Raw genomic sequence first — 13,555 nt, 5'->3', positions numbered from 1 at the left:
AAAAAATATCTAAAACTATCACTAACAGAACATTCAATTTTCTCCAAAACTGACAGAGTATGTTTACCATAAGAAGCAGTTTTTAAATTACCTGTATATATTCAGCTGGTCTGTGAGGTCACAAATGTGGGCTTTAGCCTGCTTTTGTTCTTCCATCAAATCCTAAAAAAACATAGTGTTCACACACACACACACACACACAGATACACACACACAGAGATACACACACACAAATAAGCACAGTACTGAAATTACTAAAATTCTTATAGGACAGTGTATCAGCAATACCAATTTACTTTGCCTGGAACATTCACACCCCACTCAGTCATAATGACACAAACACACATAGATAAATACTCAAGGGTTCACACTGAGGTAAAAAACAAAACCCCTAAAAATTCTATGAGGGCCTGGGAGGGTGGGTGGGTGGGGGGGCATGCTCAATAATATCAAAATATTTCATGAGTGAACTCTAACATATTCTGTTATCTTGAAAAGAATCTGTTCAAGATTTTCAACAACAGATACACACTGCATTACATGTGTCAGTATACAACACATGTACTTAATAACATGTGTCATTAATCTGAATTAATTTTTGGTAAAAAAAAAAAAAAGTCTGCTACAAATAAAACAGTATATGTGATCATACTCTACTTTGAAAATCTACTGCTATACCCCTGATCTATTGTTATCTGAAATGAAAATCAGATCTCTCTCTAAATCAAAGGTTAACAAACAAGCACAAATAAATAAAATCAAACAATGGCAACACCATATGCAGGATAATGGTGCTTGCCTTGAGTTCAGACGTAGTTTTGTCCAGCTGTGCTGTGGTGGAGGAGATCTCTGCATCTTTTGCAGACGACTGGGTCTGGCAATTTGTCATATCTTTGTGCAGCTGGTCTATATGGTTTCTGGGAACATTGTTCTATGAATTTTCATGTTCAACCTCTGAAGATGTTCAATTTAAAACATGACATGATACATGAAAAACAATTTTTAAAGAAATAATACGAAACATCCAGTTTTATATTAGAACCTGACCAGAACATACATTCATAACTCCAACAGTCAAATATGGAATACACAGCTCAGAATGCTGCCACCCACTTATTTCTTAACCGACTCCACACCACCATATCCTGCCCATTCACAGCCCTGAGAAGAATTAATTCTAGTACTTCTCTCCTGGATAAATAGTAACTGTCATCATGACTTGTCCACCCCAAGAACAATAAGCCAGTACCTACCTTTTGTCCGAAAGCTCTGCCTGCAGCTGTGTGATGGTGTCGTGAAGTTGCCGGGTCTGTCTGCTGCCTTCACCTTGGGCCTGAATGCTCTTCTCCAGCTCACTCTGTGCACATTTCAACCTTTATGTCCCACCATCAGTGTTCTGCTACTGCTGTCTACTCAGTCCACACATTCAGGTGTGTTATTTATATCTTCCAAAACAGAATAAATTAAATACAAAAGCTTGCTGTGCATCGTAGATTGTACGTTGACATCTGAAAGTATATTAAATGATATGTTGCTCAGAGTCTGTTCTTCTGGGGAACCTGGATGCACTCACTTCAACAATAAGCCTCCTTCAATGACATTCATGCACACGCACAAAAATACACATCAGTCTAAATCAGTTTCATATGTTTTCTATAACCCTCAAAAGGGAAAGGAAGACTGACATAATAAGTTGTCAGTGGTGTTTCCACAACAGTGAGTTTGGATTGCAAACACAAAAATAAGTAAAACTATCTAGAAGAGAAACAGAGAGAGAGAAAACGAACGAACAAACGAACATTTTATTCAACAAAGGCCATGGCCCCTCATGAAGAGGATCAGTGAATACAAATCGTCACATTCCAAAACAATGTGGAACAGAAAATATTTAACAAATCTAGCAATGCAAATGCACACACAAAAAGCACAATTAATCAAATATCAAACTGCGGATTCTGAATGCCTTATACAGGTATATAGTGAACTGTTTTACAATGGTTTCATTTGTTCATGACATTAGCAATGAAAGTCGAAACAAAGATGGATGTCTATGATATTTTTGTGGAATTAACTGTTGCCTAAGGTAATTTAAGGTAAGGCAACAGAACACGAAATGAACTTCTTTTTCTTCAGCACATCTGCACAAGGGACAAATAATATTGTGATAATTAAATTTACTATAACGATAAGACACACACACACACACACACAGAGGAGAGATAAAACGTTTTTGCTGCCCATTTGTTTTGCAAATAGTTTACATGTTTATCTGAAATAATAAGAAGATAAAACTACAAAGAAAAGATGGAAAATTTTTGCTCAAATACAGTTAATTCTGACCAATACATTTCTGACAGTTTGACACTATGGACAAAAAGAACCAACCACCTGGTGAAGTGGTTAGCATCACAGAGTGACAATTAGGTGGTCAAGAGTCCAAATCCATTTTTTCTTTTTGCTCAGCAAGTCATTTACTGCTTTCATGCTCCTGCCATTGTTATTGATTATGCCTAACTTTCATGTATATATTGTATTTGTATTTCTTTTTGTCACACAGATTTCTCTGTGTAAAATTTGGGCTGCTCTCCCCAGGGAGAGCACATCGCTACACTACAGTGCCACCCATTTTTTTGTATTTTTTCCTGCGTGCAGTTTTATTTGTTTTTCCTACTGAAGTGGTTTTTTCTACAGAATTTTGCCAGGAACAACTATTTTGTTGCCGTGGGTTCTTTTGTGTGTGCTAAGTGCATGCTGCACACGGGACCTCGGTTTATCATCTCATCCGAATAACTAGCGTCCAGACCACCACTCAAGGTCTAGTGGAGGGGGAGAAAATATTGGCGGCTGAGCTGTGATTCGAACCAGTGCGCTCAGATTCTCTCGCTTCCTAGACGGACGCATTACCTCTAGGCCATCACTCCACTGGCAGTATAATGGTAATGCTATTAAGAGTGCAGACTTAAGTCAACCGATGGGACAGCAACAAAAACACAAAAAGAAAATCCAAACAAGAGGCAAAAAAAGGAAGAAGGAGGAAAAAAAAAAAGAAATCAAAAGGAAAATTGGATCTTCCATGGTTTCTCCAACAACATGTACTGGACCCAAACATTCGTACATCATGATATGCAAAGTCATCTGTCATGATCAAACCTTGTGTGTGCTGATAGTTTGCTTCAGGGTGTGGAGCTCCTGCTGGAGATGTTTTTTTTCCTTCTCCAGACTGACATAGCGAGGGTTGATCTCATCCACTTGCACCTGAAGCATTAAGTGTGTGTGTCACATTCTCATCACTAATTCCACCATGTTAAATGAACACGAAAATATATAACATTCCAAAAATCAATATAAAAATAAGTGCAGTTTTTCAATTTTTGACATGTGGTTTGAACATGGCATTTAATATCAATGCGGAGGTGCCATGGCAGAATCAGTTTGGTACTGGACTTCTGATCCTGTGTTCACAACTTGTCAGAGTTCGAGGCACAGTTTCCATACTGTGTTGCGTCTTTGTCAAAGGCACTTCACAACCATTTTCCTTATTCCACCCAGGTGTGAATGTGTACCCGACTTTGGTTGGGTAAGGTTAAAAAAGAGGAAAGAGAGGACTGGGCCCCTCCTCACTATGCCGAGTCCTAGATAAATAGGTTAAGAACTGACTGCCTGTATGTCCTTAAAAGGCTATAGGATCTTTTATCTTTAACCTACTATCAATACATGATTCATCAAAAGAATTTACAAAAAAATAATTGTAATTTATCTGACTTTAGACATGTCGTTCAAGAAGTTACGTAAATATTCAAAAGTTGATGGTCATGACAAGGCACTATGAAGTACGTATGAGTTATTAAAGCTATGTTTTTAAATCAGAAAATGGGGGGAAAAATCACTGGAAAACAGAAAAAATGGATGATGTCCAAAGAAAAATAACTGATTTCCTTCAAAATCTGCCACCAGCTAGAGAAAAAGTTGATAGATTGTAAAAATTACCAGAACACTGCAGAATGATCTAAGCAATGAAGCAAAACATCAAAACGTTTGCAGCAATTCAATCATCTGTCTTTGTTCAGAGTCCAACTTTTCTCTTGAACCATTCTCTTCTTTTTTATGTATACCTGCAGTTTTGCAGCTGCTTGTTGTTCCCGCTCCAGGTGTGACTGCAAACTCTCCACCTCTGTCTCCAGGGAGCTGATCTCTGCTTTGTTTTTGTACTTCTCTGACTGTAGCTCTGTCTGATATCAACAAGCACAGAAAAGAGTCAAGGCAACACATTATTCATGTCCTATTTGCTGTTGATTATTTGTTTTCTTCAACTAGCATACACAGTCTGTGGGTCACAAAATTAATTCGCACATGTGGGAAGAAGGTAATTCTGTAATGTCAAAAACAACAATATCAAACAATAACAATCAAACCTTACCAGATTCTTCAAAATCAAGTCGAAAGCTCACTGTTTCTTTTTCTCATGTTTTTATGGATTTTTAAAAAATTCATAAATGATGGTTTTGCCTGGAAATAATTTAGCATTTGGAATCAGTAAACAACAGCTTAAATTTTTTAATATGTTCTGAAAAAGGGGATGAATACTGAGAATGCAGAAGGGGCAGAAAGCAGAGGGTGGGGGAGGGGGCTGGGGGGGAGGCATGGTAAAGAAGCTATGCCACATAACTGGCAGCTGTGGTGAAGTGCAAAGTTTTACAGACTGGGAGGACGCAGACACAAGCTGGTGTTCTATGGGCTCATACAGGTAGACTGATACCACAGTCAAGCATTATCTTTTCCATTAATGTGTCTTTGGGAGTGTTGCTCAAATTTCCTGACAACAATGCAGACGTTTGTATCTCTCAGGCCTGGTTAATGCTGGGATACAGCATGGAAGGAAGCACAGATCAAGTCTTGTCAAGTAGTCCCAAACCTAAATGGACTTCTATAGGAACATCATTATCATCCCCATCATGATTTATCATCATCGAAATAGGGAAAGAACTCAGTCTGCCCAGATTTCCGGGGCAACAAAAATACAAAAAGAGAGAGCAAACTGTAAACACACTTAAAAATAGTAGGCCAACAGGTCAGAGAGAACAGAATGCTTACCAGTTCTACTTTGAGTTTATCCAGACACAGCTCCATCTCTGTTTTCTCCAACAGCAATACATCTGCAATATTTAGAATTCCTCAATGAAGTAATCTACTTCTGGCTCTACAGCACACAGCCGCCTAGGTGGGAATGCCATGAAGCAAGCTGTTTATTGAAATCAACGAGGAACTAAAATAAACAAACAAAAAAGAAAAGACAGAAAGAAAGAAAAATAACTGTGTTTATGGGACTAATTATGGCCTATTTTCAAGACAGCGCAGACACGTACGGTTGTCAGAAAAGGGTATCCTCATGCAATTCCTCTATGGTGAACAGTCATAGAAAAAGCATTTCAAGGACGCCCTGAAGGCCCCCCCTGGAATCTCTTGAAACTGACACCACCACCTGGGAAACTCTTGCAAAAGATGATGATATGGATACTTATATAGCACCTGTCCTCAGTCAGAAACTAAGCTCTAAGAGCTTTACAGAGTCATTTGCACAGGCTGCCTACCTGGGTAGAGCTGACTGACAGCTGTCACTGGGCGTTTACCATTCGCTTCCTGTGTCATTCAGTCAGGTTTCTTCTTCTTCTGCGTTCATAGGCTGCAACTCCCATGTTCACTTGTACATACACAAGCGGGCTTTTATGTGTATGACCGTTTATACCCCGCCATGTAGGCAGCCATACTCAACTTTTGGGGGTGTGCATGCTGGGTATGTTCTTGTTTTCATAACCCACCGAACACTGACATGGATTATAGAATCTTTAATGTGCATATTTGATCTTCTGCTTGCGTATACACACGAAGGGGGATCAGGCACTAACAGGTCTGCACATATGTTGACCTGGAAGATTGGAAAAATCTCCACCCTTTACCCAGCAGGCACTGTGACTGAGATTTGAAACCAGGACCATCAGACTGAAAGTCCAACACTTTAACCACTCGGCTACTGCGCCCGTCGAATCAGGTTTCAATTATGCACACGTACACACTCATACAAACGTGTAATTTACATGTATGACAGTTTTATTTATTTACCCTGCCATGTAGGCAGCCATACTCCATTTTCAGGGATGTGCATGCTGGTTATTTCCTTGTTTCCATAACCCACTGAATGCTGACATGAGTTACAGGATTTTTAACGTGCATATTTGGCCTTCTGCGTGCGTATACACACAAAGGGGGTTCAGGCACAAGGAGGTCTACACATATGTTCACCTGAGAAATCAGGAAGATCTCCACCCTTTACCTATAAGGTGCCGTTACCGAGATTTGAACCCGGGATCCTCAGACTGAAAGTTGAAAAGACCACTCAAAAGGGTTGCCAGACCTCAGAGGCAAGGAGAACCACTAAGGTACATCATAGGAGGGGAACCTGTAAATCGAGAACAGCCATCGCACAAGCTGATGTGCCCACATGTCTGCTCAACATGTATGTGCCAGGACATTTTGTGAGCAAATCAGCTGATCAGTCATCTTCGAACATAATGTGTTCAGGCAACCAGTAAAGAACCTGAGTATGATACTGAGTAAAGATACCGAGTATGATGGACATGCAACACAGGGCCTATTTTCAAAACCATGACATTTTTGTGTCGTAAAAGAGCAGCACTGCTTGACCTTTTCATTTTGCAAGAGCTTGGTTTTTATTGCTAATACCTGTTTATCTTTTTTTCATATCCTAATTGTTATCCATGTGTGTCTTACTCTGTGTGTTCATGTGTGAGCATGTGCGTTCATTCTTTTGTTTAATGTCTCTCACAATTGTGATTTTTGACAAAATTCTGCTCCATCCTCTTCCTCTGTGCATGTGTGTAATACATTATCATAATTTCTTCCACATAATAACAAATGAATACAGATAGCCCAGTGTATTTCTTACGTCACTGCTGTTTCTTTCTTCCATACCTCTTGAACTTTTGAGGCTTTCATTGAATGTTAGACTCTCAGTAAGCTGTGCTCTGGCTTCTTTCAACCTGTGACAGATAGCAGCAGCATTAGAAATAACACCTGCATGTGCAACTGTTCTTAAATACACATCAAATATCTGCTTTTTGAGACATCAGTATTTCTTGGCTGTTAGGGATGAGTATCTATCAAAACTGAAACAATTTCATAGTTCAGCAGGAAGCAGCAAAGCATAAAGTGCAATCAAATGCAGGACTATACCACTGTAAACAAGAAATAATCATCTAAATTTCACAAAAATGAAAATGAGAAGCAGCTTGACAACGGCCAGATCTCAGTGGATAAGCGAACTCTGTCCATAGTCCATTCTATTCCGTCCTATTCAGCCCCTGTATGATGAAAGTCATCAACCAAAAATAAAAGACATAGTTCATGTCTCATCTATGATTCTTGCTGAATGACAACAAAATTGAAAAAGCCATGGATGGGGGTGGAAGTTGAGGGGTTTATCATGGACACACAAACACACATACACATATACAGACACACAGACAACAGAGACACTGGGTTATTACATGGGCTCGCGTTGTTTGTAAACACACACTTGTGAGCCAAAAATTAACATGCCTCTCCAGAAGAATATGAAGTGTACTCTGCAATACAAAAAACATTTTTCAGTTAGTTGTGAAACTGACCTTTTTTGTTCATCACATAGCTCAAGCTTGAGGAGGTCAATGTCTTTCTGCATATCACTCTGGCGCTGGTTGAAGATGGCCACAGAGTTGTTGAGAGCTTCTTGCACCGAGTCCTCTTGACGTTTCGCACTCTCCACCCGTTCCCTCTCTTCAACCAGCTCTGTGGCTAGTTGTTCTTTTTCATTCTGCCAATGTTGGAACCTTTAGTATTATCTGGTGTGTGTGTGTTAGAGAGAGATACAGAGAGAGAGAGAGAGAGAGGGAGGAAGATATGATATGAAAGGAGTACAAAAAGCACGGAATCCCCTCAAATTCAAACATGATTTCTCAGAAAAAGCTTTAAAGTCAAACTATATTTAGCCATCTGTTATTGTTTATTTTCCCTATTATCAATATCCCATCTGCCCTGTGACTTTAATGTGACAGCCACTTGCATGTTTCTTTAAAAACCAAACACAGAGATGATATGATTTAGTAAAAAAAAAAAACAAAAAAAAACCCCCCAAACAATTAGCGAACAATGAAAGAAAAAAAACAATAAGTGAACAACAACACATAATCTGAACATTTTCCACAAAGAGAATCAAGAGCAGCATGTTACCTGCAGAAGTCCACATTCATTTTTGAACTTATCCAGGAGTTGCTGTGCGTCGGTCAGCTCAGCAGACAAGTTACACACCTGCTGCTGTGCAGCACCTGTGTTCCATAAGTAAAGCAAGATGTGTTGTATACATCTCCTTTGGTACTAAAAAAAACTATAAAATGTTCAATCTTTACCCCACATATATATCTATCAAAGCCAGATGTTATCAATGAGATGGCAAGAGAGAAATTAGTTTAACTCATTCAACCCTGCGCCTACCTGAGAGGCGTGCGCCACTGATCGCCATTCTCCGCCTGACAGGTGGGCGAAGAAACCCATTTATTTGAACCGGTTTGTCAGCTCATTGTTATGCATTAAACTGCTATATAAGAGAAGTAACTCCAACTTAACATCCTTCCTCACTTGCATGCGAAGTTTCGCTCTGAAAATTACACAATCAGTGTGTTCTTTTATCCGGTTTTCCACATCAATATGGTAGAACATCAAAGGCTTACTATACTGATGGACTCTTGCAGTGAATTCGACTCATATAATGACAAATTGTCTTACAATTCATCCAATATTTGTTGGGAAAGTGAAGGAGATGAAATTAGCAAACGGTCTAGACAAAGTGGCGGACATTTCAAAACATTTCAATCTTCAACATTGACAGAAGCTGACATTTTACTATTTCTGTTTTCAAGTTAAAGTTACAAGTAAACTGTTGCATTCCTTGTCTTGAGGCTTCAGCAATTTGTGTCAAAATCGTATTTCAGTCATTACGTGAAGTTCGGTAGCTACTGGTTGAGCAGTTGCTATAGATTTGTGCCTGAAGTGAAGCACCCCTTCCTGTTGATGCAGCCAAGCCAAAACATGCCAGGCCGGGAGGCTTGCACAGGCAGGCCTTAAAGGGCTGAAAGGGTTAAATACTGTTGAGAAAATAAATGACAGATCTTTTAAAGGCTGTCCATTTCTTTGGACTTGTCAGCCATCAGCATGCTTGTGCTTGAATAGGAATAAACTGATATGACCATCACATATATTTCTAATCCCAAAGTCATTGCTAACTCTCCAGTCTTAAATGATAGGCATCATTAGAAAAAAAATCTAACAAAGCATACACAGCCACCTTTGTTTAAATAAATAAGGAATAAACTGTTACCCAATAAATAATTAAACTACTTCAGCAGTCTGTTCCAAAATAATGGCAGTAAGTTTCTGAAAAAGAGTTTTCATGCCTTCTGTATATGAAATCAAATAATATAAACACTTCATCCTCTTGAAACCAGTCTTTGTGTCATTCTTAACCTGAAGGACCAAATAACAGTGTGCATGACCCTTGCCTTCTTTCTCCAAAGAAAGATATATAAATATCTGTTTCTTTGCAGTTTTTTTTTTAAATCTAGTGGTATTTCCTTTACATCAGCAAAGCTTCATACAAACCCAGGTCTTTGTCTGCTGAATGTAGTTTTTCTTCGTTCTTCTGCAGCATGACATGAACTTCTCTCAAAGCTATGTCCTTTTCATCAATCTTGTTTGCCAGTGACTTGATCTGCATCAAAATGCCATATGAAAAATAAGTAGCAAGTACAAGACTTGTTTATGTGTACACATGGGTAAAACTGTAATTCCACACCTCCATTATTTCCCTTTCTGATTAAAAAAAAACAACCAAACCAACATAATGCATACCCACACTCTTCATTCCAAACTCCCCCAACCTTTCCCCCTTAAGAGATAAAATTATTTTCTTGAAAACGTACATATTCGCATAAGAACATGTATACATGACAGTGCATGCCATATGTACCGACATACATATGTATGTACATGCATATTCGCATGTGCGTGTGCTTGATATGCACATATGTGCATGCATGTGTGCTGGAAAGCAGAGGTGTGTGCGGGTGTATGCATGCATGCATATGTGTGTGCGTCCATTCACCAGGGTGAAGTGAGATGAAATTTCCAATGAATGCAATTACCTGTTGGTCTGATTCAGCAATTTTGATCTCCAATTCTTTTTCCAAACTCTTCTTGAATTCTTGTGCTTGTTCAACTGGAAGTTAACATATAAACACAAAAACACACGTGTAATATCACAAAAGGTTAAACATCCCATAGCCTATTATAGCCGTAGGGCAGTAACATCACATTCGCTATGTAAAGGGCTGCACATGGGAAAGTGGGGCCAAAACCTCTTCTTCCACCAATTTAACCTTCCCCACTGAAGTGAGGTATTCATTCATACATTTGTGAAGTGAGAAAAAACAGAGCAAAGTGCCTTTCCCAAAGACACAACACAAGACCAAAAGACGACTTCAAACTGATCACTGGATCAGAAATCCAACACCAGATTTAGCCACGGTGTCCCCAATATCACAAGTTGAAGTAGAAAGATAAAAAATCTAAAGACTGCATACACACATTCCTTGTTACAATTGAAGGTGTTCACTATAACATATACTCATGTAAAAAATCGCAACAAAAAGTAGTTTAAACAAAACAACAAAATCCATTAAAATGTAATGAATAATTTAAATCAACAGAAACAATAACACTGAAAATTCAACCTCCAAATCAATTTATAAGTACTCCTACAATGCCAATCTCCATTTTTGTAAATCTTTGTTATCTTTTTCTTCCTGTGTAATACCTGTAGACAAGACACACACATTTCACAAAAGGCAAATATTATGCTTCCAGACCCTGCCAAACATAAACACAAAATATTATGCTTTCTCACCTTGCCAAACATACACACACAAAAATCTGTTCTCCTGCAGTCTGTTCCAGTAATTTTCAATAGCTATCAACTAACTAAGAGTCCTTTCAGCCAGCTCAAACAAAGGAGTGAAGGATAATCATAATGTGACAGGCAACGGACTGATTTTGAATTAAACATGAGTCCAGTAAAAGAGGAACAATGACTCCTAGTAAAAGAGGGACATTAACTCCAAAGGTTCTCAGCTTCTGTCTAGGTCCCCCAAAAGGAGGCCAAATGACTGCACCCAAAATAAAAAATAGATAGGTCATGCTTTGGGGAATTTGGCTTACAATCCTTCATGGGTACAGGCTTTGAGATGGTGTAGACGTTATTGGAAATACTGCAACAGACTCTGAAGATTATCCTTTGTGGGTGCAGGCTCTGAGATGGAGTTAACAGCTTAATGGAAATACTGGAATGTTTTTCTGGAAACAGGTTTGTTCAATGTGAATATGAGCATGCGGGTATTTAAAAAATAAAGTACACCTAAAGACATCAAATGCCTGGACAGGAATGCATCCTCATGTGATGGGGTGGTAAGGTGGTGTTAGAGAAGGTGAAGACAGGTAGAAGGTGTTTGCAGAAGAGAGCTGCAGCCAGGCAAGGTAGACTCGGGAAGGCGGTGCGCCGGTTTTTCTTCTTTTATTCTCACATTCTTCCAGACCAGGAGAGTTCTCCCCTTTGTCTGGCACTCACTCACTCCTTATGTTCTGTTCCGCTGAACCACAAAGCCAGTGCCGTGAAGCGACTCACAAAACCGGCCCTCCGTGAGCCTTGAGGGGCCAAACTTGTGTTTGTTTGACCAAATTTAGTGGCGTCTAACTTTTGACTCAGGGAACTAACATAGACATATTATATATCACACAAAACTGCAAGAGACGAGCATTTTCTTAAACTAAACCATTTTCTACAAAAATAATTTAATCAAAAACTGTAAACAAAAAGAGTCACTGAATGAACAAGCTTTTAACGAGTTCATGTATCATTTCTGTACATTACAACAATTAATACGTCGCGATATGTAATTGTAACAATTAAGTAACTGAAAATCCTGATTTTCCAACTATATGAAAATCATCTATAGAATCTGCTTCTAGAATAAATATTCATTATGTCAAAATTCAAGAGAAAACTCAATGGACAGCTCCCGTGTTGGCGCCGCTTGGCGGTGCTTTTGACACTAGTGATTGGCAATGAAATACTTCGTTTTACCCAACTATAACACAACTATACATGTATGATATGAATCAGACTGATAACAGAAATGCACACATCTGCAAGACACACTATAAAAATGTCTAGGTATTGTAAAAACATATTTTGCTCAAATCGGCACTGACCAATTCTAATGGCTTGAAGAAGAGATAGTTATGTGGGGCCGAAATGCTGTCAGACATTTCGTATTATCACATGCCTATAACTTTGGTGTACACGGAAAGCGGTACACAAGAAGAAAGCTTAATCATTTACATTTTAATGCAAAATCTAAATTCCACGGCAACTATATCGATTTATAGAAAACGAAGGTATTTTGTATGTTTCAACTGAGTGGATTATCGCGCCAAAATTCATTCACATCAATATTAATTTAATAGAGTTATAGGCTTTCTGGCCAAATGATATCATTACAGTTGAGAAGTATGATCTTTCTGAAGTCCAATAACCTAAAAACTATAATCTCATCTATAAGGAAGTGTTTATAATTTAACAAATTGATGAAAAATCATATGGTTCCCTGTAAAGGGAGATAACTTGTGACCGATTTACCGACTTCCTTAGTAACCTTTGGCGAGTCACAAAAGTCGTCTGCTAAGCTGGCCCAACGAAGATTGTAGCCAACCCGGCTACACTCATAAAAACAGAAACATGCAGATGTGGGAAATTTACTGCTTCATATGAAAAGTACTGTATGAACATGTTACCTTGCTTGAAGAGATCTTCAACATCACGACCAGCTTCCATCTCCAGGCTTTTGAATTTTTCAGTCATCTCCTGCAGCCAATGTGAACAGATGTCAATGATTTCAATAATCAGTACATGTAAATGTTAAAGTACATGCTGTACATTTTGGATAAGCATGTGCATGACTTTAAATATGATATAAGTATGTTGATATTCCTGATGCATTATCAATTCAAAAACTATGCCAAAAAACTGTCCACAGTTGATGCTGGAAATGTTATGATCAGACAAGACCACATAAATCATCAATGTTAATGCTGAAATATGCATTTTCAATGACTGACTATGGAACAAGAACCCAATTGAACACAGACTGAAATCTAATAATGTGTATACTCCTGTAATTGAAGTTAAAAGAATGGTGCAGACCAAATGCCAATGAAAACATCCAATCAAAACTTGGCTACTACTTCACACTGTATAAAGTCTAAAAAATAAAACATATAAGCATAAAAAAGTTGTGATTAAAGTGAATACAACTAATGAGCACACACATACGAACACACATTCACCTACCCAACACACACATGATCTGTAAGGACTGATTTTACATTGCTTCAA

The 13,555-nt window shown here is 38.5% G+C and overlaps 1 protein-coding gene across 2 annotated transcripts in view; it reads right to left on the bottom strand.

Annotated features, from left to right (window-relative positions):
• LOC143283270 (uncharacterized) overlaps positions 1-13,555 on the bottom strand; it is a 34,690-nt gene that overhangs the window by 13,709 nt on the left and 7,426 nt on the right. For both annotated transcript variants that reach the window (XM_076589453.1, XM_076589454.1), the window contains exons 9-20: positions 12,955-13,024; positions 10,251-10,324; positions 9,709-9,817; positions 8,284-8,378; positions 7,683-7,867; positions 6,988-7,055; positions 5,092-5,153; positions 4,113-4,229; positions 3,151-3,255; positions 1,254-1,357; positions 800-917; positions 92-162 (exon numbers count right to left, since the gene is read on the bottom strand). In XM_076589453.1, coding sequence (XP_076445568.1) covers positions 92-162; positions 800-917; positions 1,254-1,357; positions 3,151-3,255; positions 4,113-4,229; positions 5,092-5,153; positions 6,988-7,055; positions 7,683-7,867; positions 8,284-8,378; positions 9,709-9,817; positions 10,251-10,324; positions 12,955-13,024 — 1,178 coding nt within the window. The remainder of the gene's footprint in view (positions 1-91; positions 163-799; positions 918-1,253; positions 1,358-3,150; positions 3,256-4,112; positions 4,230-5,091; positions 5,154-6,987; positions 7,056-7,682; positions 7,868-8,283; positions 8,379-9,708; positions 9,818-10,250; positions 10,325-12,954; positions 13,025-13,555) is intronic.

The sequence above is a fragment of the Babylonia areolata genome, chromosome 6 (assembly GCF_041734735.1).
Source record: "Babylonia areolata isolate BAREFJ2019XMU chromosome 6, ASM4173473v1, whole genome shotgun sequence".
Classification (NCBI taxonomy): Eukaryota; Metazoa; Mollusca; class Gastropoda; order Neogastropoda; family Buccinidae; genus Babylonia; species Babylonia areolata.
This window is presented reverse-complemented; position numbering and strand designations above follow the sequence as displayed.